Raw genomic sequence first — 18,591 nt, forward strand, 5'->3', positions numbered from 1 at the left:
AATCCCATGGGCAAGGCTGCTTGAAGGTAAAGGGGCCCAAGATAGTTGGTTGGCATTCAAAGATTGCTTATTCTGAGCTCAAGATCAGAGCATCCCGACACGTAGGAAGTCAAGGAAGAGGACCAGGAGACCTGTGTGGCTAAATAAGGAGCTGCTGGGTATGCTCAAGTGGAAGAGCAGAGTTTACAGGTCATGGAAGGAGGGGCTGTCCACTCGGGAGGAATATAAGGCTGCTGCTAGAGGATGTAGGAAGGCAGCTAGGATGGCTAAGGCCTCCTTAGAATTAAATCTGGCGAGAGGGGTCAAGGACAGCAGAAAGAGCTTTTTCAAATACATGGCCGATAAAACTAACACCAGAGGCAATGTAGGCCCACTGATGAACGGGATGGGTGCCCTGGTGACAGAAGATACAGAGATGGCAGAGTTACTGAATGCCTTCTTTGTCTCTGTCTACTCTGCCGGAGGCAGTCCTGAAGAGCCCTGTACCCCTGAGACCTCAGATGAAGTCAGGTCAACGGAGCAGTTTGCCTTAGTCGATGAGGAATGGGTTAGAGACCAGTTGATCAATCTGGACATCCATAAATCCATGGGTCCAGATGGGATGCACCCGCGGGTGCTGAGGGAACTGGCAGAAGTCATTGCTAGACCACTCTCCATCATCTTTACCAAGTCTTGGGAAACGGGAGAGGTGTCTGAGGACTGGAGAAAAGCAAATGTCACTCCAGTCTTCAAAAAGGGCAAGAAGGAGGACCCAGGTAACTATAGACCGGTCAGCCTCACCTCCATCCCTGGGAAAGTGATGGAACACCTTATCCTTGGTGCCATCTTAAGGCATGTCAAGGATAAGAGGGTTATGAGGGGCAGTCAACATGGCTTTACCAAGGGGAAGTCATGCTTGACCAACCTCATAGCCTTTTATGAGGAAATAACACGGTGGATGGATGATGGCAGAGCGGTGGATGTGGTCTACCTTGACTTCAGCAAAATATTTGACACAGTCTCCCACAGCATCCTCATAGCTAAACTGAAGAAATGTGGTCTGCATGATCAGGTAGTGAGGTGGACTGTGAACTGGCTGAAGAAGAGAAGCCAGAGAGTTGTAGTCTATGGGGCGGAGTCTAGTTGGAGGCCTGTATCTAGTGGAGTGCCTCAAGGGTCAGTACTGGGACCAGTATTATTTAATATATTCATCAATGATTTAGATGAGGGAATTGAGTGTACTGTCAGCAAGTTTGCTGATGACACTAAGCTGGGAGGAGTGGCTGACACGCCAGAAGGCTGTGCTGCCATCCAGCGGGACCTGGACAGGCTGGAGGGTTGGGCAGGGAATAACTTGATGAAATATAACAAGGGAAAGTGTAGGGTCCTGCATCTGGGCAGGAACAACCCCAGGTTCCAATATAGGTTGGGGAACGACCTGTTAGAGAGTAGTGTAGGGGAGAGGGACCTGGGGGTCCTAGTGGACGGCAGGATGACCATGAGCCAACACTGTGCCCTTGTGGCCAAGAAGGCCAATGGCATCCTGGGGTGTATTAGAAGAGGGGTGGTTAGTAGGTCGAGAGAGATCCTCCTTCCCCTCTACTCTGCCCTGGTGAGACCGCATCTGGAATATTGTGTCCAGTTCTGGGCCCCTCAGTTCAAGAAGGACAGGGACCTGCTGGAGAGAGTCCAGCGCAGGGCAACTAAGATGATTAAGGGAGTGGAGCATCTCCCTTATGAGGAAAGACTGAGGGAGCTGGGTCTCTATAGTTTGGAGAAGAGGAGACTGAGGGGTGACCTTATTAGTGTATATAAATATATAAAGGGGGAGTGTCACGAGGATGGAGCCAGGCTCTTCTCAGTGGCAAACAATGATAGGACAAGGGGTAATGGGTACAAACTGGAACACAAGAGGTTCCACTTAAACTTGAGAAGAAACTTCTTCTCAGTGAGGGTGACAGAACACTGGAACAGGCTGCCCAGTGGGGTTGTGGAGTCTCCTTCTCTGGAGACATTCAAAACCTGCCTGGACACATTCCTGTGTAACTTCATCTAGGTGTTCCTGCTCCAGCAGGGGGATTGGACTAGATGATCTTTTGAGGTCCCTTCCAATCTCTAACATACTGTGATACTGTGATACTGTGAAGAGAAATATACACTGAAGCAGCAAGTAGGCCACATTAACCCATGTGTCCTCTAAAATATGAAGGTAAGAACTAGCATTTAGAAACCAATCATGGGCTAGTTAAATGCAAAAAAATTCACTAATGTGAAAGCTACAAGAGATGCTATAATCTTTTATTACCCCTGAGGCCATAACAAACTCAGAAGGTAGCATATGAATTGCTGATTATTTTCTATGATGATAGAATCTGAGAAGTTGCTGATTCTGCTTTTGTGCAGACTGATAGGTCCCTGGCTGTACCACTCTGACTAAATTTGGATCATGTAGTGCTGCTCTCATTTCAAGACAAGGTACAACACTTTGGAGATTTTAGGGTTTTTTTTCTGAGGAGTATACATACTTCACAGGGAGATGCAGACAGCAACTGCTAAGTTTGCCTTGCAAGATAAATCCTAGCTTTCGGCCTTCCATGATGTGATCACAAGGCATCCTCTCTTAATTCAGTACGCAAAATGGATGACATGAAATGACGAATCAGGGAAGTGTAGAGAAAGAATTGATAGAGAAGGTGAAGCTCTGTGGTGGAAGCCAGAGAGTGTAAAATTTAAGATTACATTACAATAAACACACAATGGGGACCACACTAATGTTAACTTTCATTTTCACTGACGTTATGCACTTGATTTTGAAGTCTTACAGATCTTGAAATGCAATTATTATGCAAGATTTTACATGTTAAGGAGTAATTAAAGACATTTTAGAGTGCTAAAAAAGAGCTCTGCTTAAACAATATCTTTTTGTATACATCCATTTCAAATTGGAGGTACCAATTTGGGAAGTTCCTATAATGCTGTCTCCCCTTCTGCTATAAACAAGAACATTTTAAGTAATACCAGCCAAGAACTTGATTCAAACTATGCATTTCAGACAGAGGAGTATGAGTAACTGAGCAAGAGCTTTTAGAACTTGATGCCAGGACAAACATGATGTCACCTTTGGATCCGGCAACTCAGGTTCAGGCTGCGACAGTCTGATCATGCCTGTCCTGTTCTGACAAAACTATTTGCTGGTGCTGTGAAAAGACCAGGAAAGAAGAAAGCACCTATTCTGCAATACCGTTCTGCTTGGAATCCTTCATTCTGCCCTTAGAATGTCCCTTTCTGGCTGAACTGTTGAATAAAAAGGCACTCTAACTGAGAAATAAAGGCATGTATCCAAGGAGTTAGTGCAATCACTTCCCAATTAATTTTTCCTATGTAATAAGCAAGTCCTAAGGAACAAAGACAAATTTAATTGGGGTGGGAATTGATAGTACTAGACATACATCCACAGTATTTTTAGAACTATTAATGTTTCTAGAAGAAACAGAAGGGAAGCATTTTAAACTATATCACACAATACTGTCAAGAAAATAAGATACACCTGAGGTAGGAATTTCTTTGGAAAAAAAAAAAAACCAAAAAAAAACAACAATAAAAATCAGAGTCTGATCTGTGCTTCATTTGAAAGCACAAGTGGAGAGAAACAAGTCATCAGAACACTTTCACAAACAAAATGGGAACACTGATGTTTCATCTGGAGCATCACAGATATTTTCAGAATTGAAAACTGCCAAAGTTAGCTATATAAGACAGGGTTTACCTGACATTTTAAATATATTTCCATACGTAAGAGAAGCTCTTCTGGGAAAAACTGCAGGGGGTGTTCCTTCAAACATGTTTGTAGTTAACGTATTTTACCTCGTTTTTCCTGTTCTGATAGTTACTGTATTAAGTTCCTAAGCAGAAACTTCTCTTTTCAGGCCACTGAAATTAAGTCAGCAACCACCACCTGGCAATATTCAGAAAAATGTTTCTGTATCTGGCTGCCATTGCAGGTGAAAAGGTGGATCCAAAGAAGTTTTCTCTTGAGACCACAATTCTTTTTGCCCACCTTCCGTGAACACATGCAAGCATGAACCGTGGCCCCTGACATGTGCTGCAGGGTCCCCTCAGTACTACCGAAGGCAACGAGATTAAGTGCTGCACCTTAGAGATTTTACTGTCTACCATCCTTGACAAGTCCTCTAGTGAGGTGAAGTGCATAGATTTCCTGATCAACTCATAAGGCAAATGATAGCTTCTTTAGTAGGAAGGGACAAAAAGCTCTTCTAATATTCTGTTCCTGCACAAGATGAAAAATTATGACACTTTGGATGGCACACGCATTATGGGTCAACTGGATTTAGCTTCTGCTCACACAAAATTATCTTCTGGAAAAAGGCTTTTTACAAACTTCTACATAGTGCCCTCACCACTTTACAGTGAAAAAGTGAAAAAACCCAGTATGTATACAAACACAGAAATCTACATTCGCAAAGGCTCTGCTAAGTTAAAAAATTAAGAAAGAAAGAAAAAAAGTGCATGACAGCTGGCGTTCACTGTGCCTGTCAGTAGATAACCATGAATGATTTAGTTTTCCAATGAGCTTTAAAGTCCATTGTAAAAGACTGCTACTGAAAATCAATACCTGCAAGGTAAATGGCAAAGTCTGTGAGTTAGAAAAAGAGTAGTACTGAACCGCTGTTCTTCAAAATAGACAGTTTAAACAGGCGGCATCTATGGTGCATAGCAGCATGATATTTTATAATTATCAAGAATTCCAAGGGAGGAGTTGACAGTATTTGATGATTACCCCAGGCCTCCTTTTTTTTAATAAAACCTACAGAAGTTTGGAGAGGAATGACAGGTATGAAGGATAAACATACCCTGGGAATTAAGCAAATTGCAGTGTAACTCTGATAAATGTAAGCCAGTGTATATAGGCAAAACCAGTCTACATATCCAAATTAAACTGTCTCTAGAGGCTACTGCAACTCAGAAATTCAATAATACCACCAGGAAGAAAATAAAATTGGTTGACTCTACAACTACAGCATCCCTAAAGAAAAAGTTCTCTGAGTCTTTATATATGTGAAAAAGCTCACCTATAAAACCAGTGCAACTACAAGCAGAAATACTGGTAACACAATTCTCAAGCATTAGAAAAGGGATGAAAATGAGTATGAATTGCATCATGCCTAGAAAATGAGAATGACATACTGCTTTCTTAAAAGTGTATTGAGTTTTGGTTCTGCACTTTAAACATATCTGAATCTTTTTTCTTCTTTGTACACATGCACATACCCCCCAAATCGACATACGTGCACATCTCCCTCATAAATGCACAATTTTCACATATATGTTCTCCAATGAATTACTAATATTTGCTACTGTTTGTAACATGTTGGGCTGCTGACATTTGAAAGAAGCTGGCTGACATGTTACCTCGGAACCATCCCACAGCACCATGTGGTGTACCACAAAGCCTGTCAGCAAGATCTATTTGCAAGTCATGAAGACAAAAATTCTCTTGCTGTTTTAACTTCAGACAGAAGGTGAGTTTGCCAAAGGAAACACTTGGCAGCGGTTCAGCCGATCACTGTCTGGCAATGATGACACTGCTTCCCTCTCCCTCCCTCTGCAATGACAGTGATATGTGCGCTGCTGTACAGTTCATGCAACAGTCACGTACAGATCATACTCGCTGACTTGGCAAAAATGACCCAGAGCAGTTTCCTTCCTGTTGCTATTAGCTTAATATTTGCCGGCTTGTTCCATGCTGAATTACCTCCACACATGAAACCCAAGTGGCAACATGAATAGTGTTTGTTTTGGTGTACTCAGTGTATTTAGGATAATAATTAATTAAACAAATGATAAAGCATGATGGCAAAAAAGCATTTTGATAACATTCAGAACCATTTTATGAGCTGTTAAGCCAAGAACTACAGAAGAGAACATTTTTGTTATTGCTACTGTGATAACCACAGAGAACTACAGAAGCATTAAGCATTGTTTTGGTGTTTTTTTGTTTTTTTTTTCAAAAGTCCAAGATGCTTTACCATAAAGTAGAAGCTGCAGGTTCACATTTTCACATTGGCTGACTGTGCCATTTTTTTACTTTATTATTATAACATGGAATTAACAAGATCCTCCAGGTGCTTTACTGGCTGTAATAGACTTGACTTGATTCATGTCAGTGGAGGATCTAGGTCTTACCTGCCATACTTGTTCTTCCATTAGATTTTGCTTTCTCCCTTTTTTACAGCACAGAAAATGCACATGCTCAGGCAAACACTCAAAATTATTCCATCACTCATCAAATTTCTGCCATAGTTCATTTTTTCAGTATGCAAACAGCACCTCAACAGACCAAGTTAAAAATGGATTGGCCCCCTTTGAGCCTTTCACACGAGGGAGTAGCAACCACAATAGCACAGCTAAGAAGGTTCTCTAGAATTGTGTCAGCAATGTACTACCCTAAGGCAGCTCCAATACTGGATATTAAAATCAGCTTGGAAAGCGTAAACTGAAACTAAATGTGGAAACACCTTTACTTACTGTGTTAAAATTTGGGAAGAATCCAACAGCAGAGCTGCTGTCCACAGGGAAGGACATAAAGGGTTTGATATCCAGGGAAGGCTGCATCATCAAGGTAGGTGTACGCACAAGGGTAGGAAGTGTAGTAGTGCCTGCCAAGAGCAAACAAAACCAGGAATTCATAGTATTCTTCTTTCTACATCACACACAGCATAGCTGACACAACCACCAAGAAAAAAAATACAGGGATGTAATAAAGCGGGTCTGTAGGAGACACTGTGTTAAAAGAAACCCATTTCCACACACTACAAATGAGGCTGAGCACTTCCCTAAGGCCATGGATACTCAGATGCTGAAGAAGAGACATATGGTATATAAATCACACTGGCAGGTAGAATAAATCCTCTCTAAAGCTGAAAAATTCTGCTGTGCCAAAAGGCCAGGCTGGGCGCCCGTGAAAAGTCAGATGCTTTTGCAATTCATGGTTGCCTATCAGATCAGCTAGCACAGACAATACATGCAAGCTGAAATCCAGAGGTTTGTTTCCAAGTGGTGGTCTGTTATTTTTTCCTCTTCTGACAGTAACTATCAGATGCTGCAAAAACACCATTTTACCCAACATTTTAAAACATGCCTTCTGTTTTACAGTGCTAGGCAAATATTAGAAAACAGCCAACATCAGGCAGCACAAATGAACATAACTCTTTACATACAATGCAAACTAGTATTTACTTAACTGAAGTCCAGATCTTTCTCTCCAAATAAGAGAGCATCCCAGAAATCTACATGCTGAAATTCTTTCTGTATACACTTGAGAATCATTCCCCAGCAAGACCCCAAGGAAATGCGAAGGCACAGATGTCCAAATATTCATTTTTAACTAGTTATCTGCCCTCAATTTCTCCTTCCTGGGCTGAATAATTAATTCAGCACTGATTGGAGAGGGCACTGGAACACAAGTGTCCCACACCTCTGAGGGTGAGTCACTCTCTGCCTCTCCTACCTCTGCCAGAATTTCTCCATAATTACCTCCTCCTCCCACTCACTGATGGCCAACACATCAGCTAGGAGCATAACAGTTCTCTTAGGAGTTTCTCTGGTCTTAAGCAGAACTGACACAATACCTCAGCTTTTTCTCCTAGAAGTCATTTGAGTCAGGAAGGTAAAGCAAGAAAAGCGGGGGGGGGGGGGGGGAGGAAGTAGGAAGGGGGAGGTGGGAAAAAGAGTAAACAAGCAATTTTCCCTCTCTTCTCCCATAAAATCAAATCATTTGCATCTACCCGCAAGATGCCAGGCAATCCATATGGGCTGCCTGAGTACCAGTCTTCCATTAAGGGATCTCCCTTTCTCTCTGTTAAGGACATGTAAAACTGAAGGCAGAATAGATATTTTCCTCCTTTCTGTCTCATCATCCTGCTTCCATGGACACAATAAACCCCATCTTACAGTATCCAAGAGGAAAGCTGAGTTCAGAAGCCAGATGGGGCTGCATGGATTTTTTGGATGACCAAACACTTCTAACTAGCCCTGAGCTCAAATTTTGTGGATGCTGGAGAGACAGTAATTTTGATCACAGCTGTAGCACAGCAAACATTATATTATGGTCTAGCAGATGAATAAGCAGGCTATAATCAATTCTCTGTTTTTTCTATAGGAAAAGTGTGATGATTGCACAAAGATGGGTCATTGACAACTATGGAAAGGGAACTATAATACCATCCGAACTGAGCTGCACAACTTGAAAGGAAAAATATGCTTGAGACCCTTTCCCAGAATATTTTCTACCTTCTTGTAGCCCAATAACTTCACAAATATAAGGTTTGTTTCTGCATAAGCCCAAGAAACTCATTGACAGTTGTGCTTAATTAACTGTAAGTCAAAGCTTATTCAAGTGGAGTCACAAACGTCAAAAAGCTAAAAGCTAACATTCCTATAGTTTCCTCTTCATATCCATAATGAAAAAAACGCATCAACTGGAAAGCAGCGTGTCAGAGAATTCCAAAGAAAATATCTTCAGCTGCAAAAGTGATGATTATTTCTACTAGCTGGTTTTGAAACAATAGATTTACATAATTTGGATTTCAGAGTTGCATTCAAACAGCAGCTCTGTTGCATTCAATTAATTAAATCCCATAAAGTGCCATCAATCTAACTTCTACAAGTTTCTCTTTGAAGTTCATAAGCAACTAAAGATCCAGGAAGTTAAAAAAGACCTGTCCTCTCTTTATATATACACAGCTCAGTGAGGCTGTGTTACATATTTTAACTAAATTTTACAGAAAAAGTATAGAAGAATAGAGTTAAATTGTGACTGACATTTAAAATCAGAGTTAAGCTAGGTTTCTGATGCTGTCTTTAACCAAGGTATAGAGAGCATCTGGCATAAAAGTTTTAAAAATTAGAAAACAATTAGCATTCTCTTGCAAACAATGCAATCTTCTTTGTACTCCTAGGCTGAGTACAGATCATTTCACATGACAAAGTATTTTAAATCTGCCTGCAGTTTTGCAACTTATGGTGTTTCTGCTGCCAGAGTAATATATGACCAATAGCCTAGGATACATTCAGAATCTGTAAAACAGAAAGCATACACACCTACCTCCTGCTGATTAATGGAGGCATTAATAACAGAAATTTGTTCACTTCTGTTCACCAGTTTACTACTTCAGCTATTGCAAACTGAATACCAGTGACCCTGTTTGACTGAAGTCTGATCTGAGGACCCACCTTTCAAAGCCTTTGGAAGAATGATCAGATAAAGATGACCTAAACTACATCTCAAAGCAGTTCCAGAGAAATTATCAAATTAAACAGAACAGGGCACAGTTTTACACTGGCGTTGCTCCCAAACGCCAAATAGATTCTCACCACCACTCCACCAGATCTGTATGCAGACCTGAGCTAAGCAGGAATGCTGGCACAAGAAAGATGTAGCTGACAAGCTTCATTATCTTCATAAATTTAACAGATGTTTACCATTTCATTAGCATTTAACTTATAAAGACAACTTACCATGTCAAACACAGACTGTTTTAAACTACTTGTAAATCTTTGGCATAAATATAACTGATCTTTCCTGTAAATTCATTTGTTCACTTCAGCTTTATAATTTTCAGACAGTGTTTTACCTTTGAAATTTCAGTTTTGACTCCCACAGCAGAAGTTACCTATGTACTGGAGATGCAAGCAGCAGACAAACTTTGCCAAAGGGCACTGATCCTCACTGGTCCCTTTTACTCTTGTCTAAGAGGAGGAAAACAGGTTTTAATCTGAACAGATGATCCAAAATGTCTTATTTTATTAAAAGTTTTTCTTCCTCCTATACATATTTATCTGATAAACAAGTCTTCATGTAACAGGTGCTGCTCCTCTTTAGCCACATAAATGTTGTCTCATGCACACCGCAATGCACCGGGACACTGATGTTGCTGCAAAAGTTATGGAAGCTGGTCATCTTTACCCAAATTTGAACTGCCTCTAGCAAAAAAGGCACGTAACTAATAGATTAAGCAGCAAAAGTGGTATTTTGGGAGCAAATAAAAAGTCTTGCATTGGTCACTCCCACAGTGAGACAAGTCCCAGGGGCCAGTGAGACATGCTTTACCCAGGCACAAGAAAGGGGCTGGATGACATGGAGGCTCAAGAAGTATCTACCAACAACCCCTTATAGCTCCATTGCAGCTTCAAGAAAAACTGTGGAAGCCAAGGCTCGCAAGTTTGCAGTTCAGGCAGAGTCAATCACAGTTCGCTTTGGCCATGGTTGACAGTCACTACTCATCTTTTTCAGGTAAGAGCGATGTCAAGTTCATTCAAATCTAAACATACAATTTCTCCCTTTTTACCTCCTAAAAAATATTTGTGAAGGTATTACTTCTATGATTTTCTCCCTAACTGCTTTTCTTTATCACTGACAAATAAAAAAAGATGCAATGTCTGCACATTAATACCTCTGATTTGAGTCAATATTAGACAATTGCATGAAAAACCCAACTCCATCACAAACCTTACTCATCTAAAATACATTTTGTAAACAACGTCAGCATACTTCAAGAAATTAATTACCTTCCAGACTTGAAAGCATGCTCTTTCAAAGTCTTCATTAAAGGCATCTATACAGAAATCTAACGCTATACTCAACACTTTCCTCTTTTCCTATTACCTAAAGATATTACTACAATGTTTTAATCCTCCAATCCAAGGAAGCAGTCCACACTCAGACCAAGAGCAGTGGAAGAGTAACTGAAGTGCTATCAAGTCTGAATAAAAGTACCTGGTTGACAAATTTCTGTGAATTGCACAATCTACATCCACCTCAGGCTACACATGGTTGCCTTTGTTTTAACTTCTGACATGGACAGTATTTGGGAAAACTTCAAAGGGATATTGTTCAAGTTGTTCACACCTACCACTGTTTAATTGCATTACACTAAAAGTTTTCAGTTCATGGACAGGCTGTGCTGGCTTCTTCATCCCTGAATTGTCTGATTATTTTCAGTTATCTATAAGGAACTTTTCTTTCGACACCAATGTTGACTAGTCCCACCTGGCCAGGCAACTGTAGCAATGTAACTGACGGGATTGGTCAGTTCTGGGATTTTTCCTTCCTTGACCTTTTTAACACAGCATTTTTCAGACACTATGTGAGCCAACAGTACCTCTTCAAGGCTGGATGACAAGTTGTTTCTTTCCTTTTGCCCACATTGGCTGAACTCATTATGGACTGCAACCACTATATGCATCGCCACCCTGCCTTCAGACCTCACATCCTATTTCCATTTACAGCATTTTCCTTCAGAGCTCCAGAAGAGGGAAGCCAGGCAGGATAACCCAATAGTTTCAGTACAGTTTATTAATTTGTCAGTGGAAGCCCTGAACACTGTCAGAAATGTTTATTTCAGCATGTGACTCAAAAAACAAGTTTATAAACAAGTTAGAGCCAAAGGTAGTACCTAGGTTTTCATATTGAATAAAAAAAAAAATTGTATCTTCTTAGCATTATTGACTATGCTTGTAAAAAAATAAAAAAAAAACAACAAAACCCCACCACCACCAAAAAAACCAATTTGTGTAAGACTTCCCTAAACTTGCTTATATGCAGGTTTATGGGAAGGTGAGCGCAATGAAATTAGGTTTTTATAAACACCCCTACCTAACTACAGAAACGCATGGCATAAAAATATTAATAACTTCTTCCCTTACATCTGATGTCCCCAGATTTATGGGTTTTCACTACAACTCTTTTTCTAACCATAAATGACAGGCAAAAATCAATCACTTCCAGGTCACTGCATTTTGTAGTTTAGGCATTTATACGACATTACTCCTAAGATCTTTCCCAATACTTGATATAAATATCAGCCTTTTTTCCTTCTCAGTATGATCAGTTTAGAGTATTCAGAAATTTTCTAATTTTGTTTTTCAGTTACAGATATACATGGGTATTACAGAATGTCATGCGTTTCTGTTTACACCTAGGGTAAACTGCTAAAAACAAATTCAGCGTAAGTAAAATCATTTTCTGAACAGCAGGTGTTGGAATCGGAATAGTTAAGGGAAAAGTAATTCTAGAAGTATTCCATTAATAATACGCATGGAAGTGATGCTAGGACATTCTTCCCTCTTAAATTAAAGGCAAGTGAAGAAATACAGCATTCGAATATGGTTTCTTTTATTTTTTTTTTCCAGGATTCACTAAGCAGAACAAACATTACTTGCTTATAATATGGTATTATGATAAATGAGATTTATGACACCCATAGGGATTCCAGTCTGTCAAAAGTAAAGTAGTCAAGGAGAGATAAGATCATTACTCCAACAGATTTTCCCAAACAGCAAATTAACATGATCCTAGGAGATAACTCATCCAGGCAGTTCATTTTTTAAAATAAGTTGAAGCAGAAGCCCAGCATATATGAGAAATGGCACAGTCCCCAGCTGACAATAGGAAAAATGCTAACAACTTCTCTGCCCCCAGGGCACCATACTAACTCATTAATGAATGAGGATACAGCTCCTTTGGGAGGTGATATGATTACCATCAGAGCTATTGATACATGTGCATCTTTTAAAACTTGAAGAGTGCCCTGAATTCATACCTCTTAAACATTATTCAGATAGCAATGGGGCAGTCAGACCTTTCATTGATTAACATTTAAAATGCACAAACCATACATGCCCATCATCGTTTGGCAAATAAAAATGGGTAAATCCTCAAAAGATGTCTCTTTCTTCAGAAGCCACAAGGAAAGGCAGCAAGAATTTATGTAGAGCTTATGGTTACTCAACAGCACTAAACAAGAGCCACTTTGCATAACACACAGGACAAGGGCTAAGAAAGCACTGGTCCAAGTCTACTCTTCCATAGCAATATATGGATACAAAATGACAAGCCAAATATTCTGGACTCCATTCTGAGTTTATTTTTTTTCAGTAGATGCTTCAGCAAACCCAGAGGCATTTGATGCAGGTTCACTGCAATGTACAAATTATCTCTACATTGTACAGTTTAAGCTCTTCATGCTCAAGAATGATTCATGTAAAAAAAAGTTCGGTTATGAAAATAATTCTCCCTCTATAAATTAAAACATGATTTCCAGTATGCCTGATCATGAAGTTAGTATTTCCATTATTATTCATCTAGAAATAAACGCTCTATGAAGGTGTGCTGACAGAATTCCATATTCTTCTTTTGTATAAAATCAGATACCGTGAAATGAAGTATTCCTACATTTCAAATACATGTAGATTCCACCAACTAGGTCAATACAAAAAAATTAATTGAAATGTGGTGCTGCTGAAATGAATGGAAGCTTTGGCATTTAATCAATCCATAAAGTCAACCATCACTTACTTACCTAATGTTGATAATTATATATAGCTAATTTACAATCAGAAGTATAGCTACATATTGCATGTATTTCACATAAGAATTCTAAAAATAAAAACATAAACCCACTTGTACTTACAAGTAATGAAATCTTTACTATATCAGACCCTTCCTCATTGAAATATTAGGGACTGACTTGGAATTACTTTAACTTCCATGATTTGTTAATATTCCTCTGCCTATATAATTCTTTTCCATCTCCAAAGTTTTATGATTGAAGATGTTCGTTTCAAAAAATGTAGACTGTAGTTCATAAATACTAGACATATACTTGATATGAAGACACTAATGGAAAAACTGATATTGAAAACCTCTATTATAATAATATTAATATTCAAAAGAACTGTGTCAATATTTATTTCCTTATCTCTACATTTAGTACATCAAAATCATGGAAAACAAATAATGATGTCTACCTGGCAGGGGAGGAGGGAAGGGGAAGGGTAGAGGCACAGCAATAGGAAACTGGAATTTCAGTATTTTAGAGATAAATACTTCAAAGCATCAATCAAGAAAAATCTTTTTCTCCTTGCAGCTGTACTGCATTTCTAATAGCTTACAATAACAACAGGAATCCCCATAGGTTTTGTATACAAGATACCAGAACAGATGGAGAAGAAAAAGAAGTCCAACAATTAGAAATGGAACAGATTATCTTGCACTTTCCTTAAATAACTGTTACAATTGTCTGACCATAACATATGGAAGAGCCCTGTCCCCCCCTGGATTTGCAAAACATGCAACTCGCACTTGTGTCCTCTTTCTCCTTTAGCTGTGTTCTTCCGGCTGAGAAAGGTCTTGCACACCTGCCCAATGTACAACTTCAATGTTACAGCGATTGTGCCACACTGTTCCACACATTTTTTTCAGTATTTATATTCCCAAGTCAAGTGAACTCCAGAAGTACTCTACTAGTATGGAGGCGCGTTTGTTACCACTGGCTCTTTGCCAAGCCTAAGCAATTAAATGAATTATGGAACATCCTTCACTATATTTAGAAGAAACACGCTGGCTGCAGTACAACTGCAATTTGCTATTATCTATAGGTAGTATGGAAATATTTGTCATTAGCTTCTTAAAAGAGCTAATTCTCTAGACTTCTAAAGCAACCATGACAATTTGATTGGAAAGCAGAGTGGCACGTTATAGCTCAGCGCCATTAGGTGCAGTAAGTTGGATCTTATTCTAATCAAATAGTGACAACTATTAATAAATGCAACAGTCCTGCCTGCATTAAAGTCAGCTGGAGCTCTGCAGTGTATCCCAGTTTCTCTTTATCAGAAACTCCTGGCTTGGCTCAAGCTTCTCCCTCTGGTATCCACAGCCTGAGCGAGCAGCTCTGCCCTCTCTGTTCTTATCTGCTGCTTTGGAGTTGGTTTCACTGTGAAGTTTTACAATTATGACAGAAAAAACACCTGCCTCTTTCGCTCTCTGTTCTCTTGCCACCTGCACTAAAATGGAGATCTTTCTGAAATCCTTAGGATCTTTATTCTTGATGTATTTAAACCAGGCTCCTCTTGCTCTTTCCACTCTCTCAACACAAATGCGCAGTGAGAGTGTTTGTTTGCCCTTCTGCTGTCACTTTTAACTAAAAACACACCACCACCACATGCCTAATGAATTCATAATCTTGTCCAGAGCATGGTTTAACTTCCATGCCAGTCCCTGTGTCTTCCTCAGTGCACGTTCTTAGGTGCTGAGCACCAAGCCTAGGAGTGTTCTGCGATGAAGCACTGTACTCCCTTCTCTCTCAGTTCAGGATTCTGACTTAACACAAAGTTTCATTACAAACTGAAGCTTCTCTAATAAGTAACAATCAAAAAAAAGGACCAACTTACATTACCTTAAAAGTTCAGAATGTGGGGGATGGGAGGATGGGACTTGGTTGCTGTTAGTTTTTAGAGAGCCTGTTATCACTTCACCTCTCATATAATCTGATGTTTCTCAAAACCCAACTCTTCTGGATTCTGTCACCATTGAGCTCATCATCTAACCCACAATAAGCTTCAGCATGGACTTTCTTTCAGGATGTACTGAGTTGCCATCCAGTAAAACAAACAAGTTTATCACTGGCAATGCTGCTGGATGACCGTTTTGTTATTAGTCGGACAAAACCACTATGCCTTAACATTTAAGGTGATTCATGTCTGCAGTTAACTTCTTGGTCCTTATTCCACTTCAGTACTCCAACATATCAGCTCAGCAACGCTGTGCACAAAAGGTAATAATAGGGGTCTAGGCCTATGTGCATCCTCACATATATATCTAACCACTTAACCACATTAGACAATTTCCAACTGTCTTAAAAGTCATCATAGCTTAGATAATTTCATACCTCATTTGCTTTTCTTACACAATCACTTCTAGAAAATACAGTTACCCAAACTGCTTCTTGTTTTCTTTTTGCAAGTTCTTCTATTGGTATTGCTCTCTAAATATCCTTCAGATAAAAGACAGCCACAACAGCTAATTTAGGTTGTTGAAAATGATCTATAGAAACTATCAACAATGGAAACCATGATCTCTACTGAATGAAATCTAGCTTTCCCTCTAAGGAATTTTTTTTTTTTTTTTCAAAATTTCAAAAAAAGTTTGAACATCCACTCCACGCTCTTTCTATTCAAAAGGTCACAATTTCAGTCACAACCTTCCCCTTACTTGCTATCATTTCCACATATAGGTACGTGCTTTTAGAAGCACCATCTTTTTGTTTAAGAAACAATGAGACAGGGAAGAAAGGCAGATTTAAAAACCTTCATAACATTCTCCAGGTAGCCTACATTCCACACTGAATTAAGCTGTTCTGCCACAGCAGAGGGCACATAGCATACAAGCACCTGTCCAAAAGAGGTCGAATGTGTAAAGGTAGTGGGTTGATTTACTACACACACAGCTTAAGTCCAAGTGATATAATCCTTTTTCTAAGACTAGTTTACTGAAAAAATTCCTAGATGGGTTAGTAGTTTAAGAAAAAAAAAAAAAAAACCCACTATTTTGTAATTCCCTAGTTAATAGTACAGAAGAAAAAAGCTCCTCCTTCCCAAACGTCTCTTAATTCTTCCTGATGCTCTATCTGCTGACCCTAACTAAAGCATTAATAATGTCTTCATAGGATTTCCTGGAGGATTTCAACTTTCTCCTAATCATACTACATGTCCTTCTTTTCAGAGCCCACACTCATAGAAGTCACAGCAAAGGGTAAGTCAGAGCTCCATTTCTCAAACTTTACCAGTTTCCAGTGCACCCTGTGGTACTGTACCTGAAAACACAAAAATCCCAGAGACCTCGCCCCACTCAAAGTAGGAGCCAGACTCAGCACTTCTCTCACCTGCAAATACAACTAAAGTACCTCAACCTGGCTATGAAAAGAGCACATGAGCTGCATTTCTGACCAAAGATCTTTAGGCCATTTACAAAAGGAAGACAGATACTACAAGTTCACCAGTGCCTTACAATACTCAGAAGCTGCATTCTATCATGAACCATTTTAGCAAAGCAAAAGCATAATTAAACACAGACTATATAGTTCCATAAAGGCTTCCCGCTATTAATCAGTGCCACGATGCTTACCTTAGTGCCTAAGGTTAGAATTCACCTCATCTGCAGCATTTAAACATACCAGCATACTACTCAGAAATAAATAATCCCTTGATTTTGACATTGCATTTTTGTGATGTTGGGTGCCATGAGACAGTGGGCAACCAGCAAGCAACAAATCTGGGCTGTTGTAATTGTGTTCTTAACTTTAATTACCCTCAAGGATAGTGTCTGCAACTTGACTTCAGAGGGAAGGCAACCTACTATTGACATCACCAGATCAAATATAACCTAAAAGGTTGATAAACTGTACTTCAGTGGCATTTCCCCTGCTCTTAGGGTGGTTACTAGCTAGCTGGCTGCTACAGACCTGCACTTTAAATAACTCCTGACGAAAAAAGAGGGGAAGAGGGGGGAAACAAACTAATGGTGTCTGCTTGAATTTTTTTAAAAAGTTCATAAAAGGGCACCTCAGAGCACAGGCCTAAAACCACTGTGGAGTCACGATATTCATAAGATCAAAGTCCACAAAACCTGGCTCTCCTGAATTAAGGTGCACTGCTTTTCTTATTCTCAAGGTGAGGACTGAAGAATACATACAAATTTGAGAATTTATAAAACTAGAACACATACTATTTACCTTCCCTCTACTATACAGGGAGGAATGAAGGCAATAGACTTCAAATTAACAGATCTGATAGCACAGATCAACACTGCACAACACCGCACTTGTGATCTTACTGGACACTAATTAAACACTGGTATCTGATTAGAAACCCTGTTCTGTTTTGGGTGCAGCAGTGCACCAGCCCTGCAAAGGCTGGACCATAAAGACTTTTGATGCTGTTATGTTTTCAAAGACTGAACGACATGAACTTGGGTAACCCTACCCTCAGCTACATTCAGAAAGAGAGACCCCCAAAAAAGCTTTATATAACAGAATGTTTCTGTTAAATCAAACTGAGACTGGACCAAAGAAGAAATTTTTTTAACAAAACATTCAAACTAACTTTTAACAGGACTTCAGCTAGTATAAGCCTTTCAAAAAAAGTCATGTCTAATTTCCCAAAGACTAATTAATATCACTTTGATTTATTTATATATATTATGATATATATATTTATGATATATTTATATAATTATGATTTATTTAATCAATTAAATCCAATTCATCAAACAGTGTACTGAAAATTGACTTGAGGGTTAATGTAAAAGAAAGCATGAAAGCATTTTTATGAAACATGTCATGCAGCCTGCATCTACTTTACACAACCGCACAGGGAGCAGGCTGGGCTGCCCTACCACCCCTCCATTCCCAACACGCCCCTTGTGCCAGTGCAGTGAGTCAGGTTGGAAACAAACTGTCATCAAACCAACAAAAGACAAGTTTGCTTTCAACCATTCCAGTGAGTGGGTCGAGCTGAACTCACAGTTGTGAAAAGGAGACTACTGAGATAGGGGTGGGTGAAAACAAAAAGTGTGAGCACCAATGCTTCTTATTCTCATCCAGACTTTCCTGAACTAGTCATCTTTCTTGCAGCGTAGCAGACAAATTTCATGCCTGCCACACTATGCTTCTGGTTACATTTCTCAGGATGGTTTCTGTCTTGGTTGATAACATGGCAATGTTAACTTGCATTCAGCTTGTGATATACAGCAATTCT

At 39.5% G+C, this 18,591-nt stretch overlaps 1 protein-coding gene across 2 annotated transcripts in view; it reads right to left on the minus strand.

The window, feature by feature from the left end:
- The window catches only part of ZNF385B (zinc finger protein 385B), a gene marked incomplete at both ends in the record, with an annotated part of 140,108 nt that overhangs the window by 53,184 nt on the left and 68,333 nt on the right, over window positions 1-18,591 (minus strand). For both annotated transcript variants that reach the window (XM_080620885.1, XM_080620886.1), the window contains one exon: window positions 6,526-6,656. In XM_080620885.1, the coding sequence (XP_080477011.1) occupies window positions 6,526-6,656 (131 nt within the window). The remainder of the gene's footprint in view (window positions 1-6,525; window positions 6,657-18,591) is intronic.

The sequence above is a fragment of the Psittacula echo genome (assembly GCF_963264785.1).
Source record: "Psittacula echo genome assembly, chromosome: 6".
NCBI lineage: Eukaryota > Metazoa > Chordata > Aves > Psittaciformes > Psittacidae > Psittacula > Psittacula echo.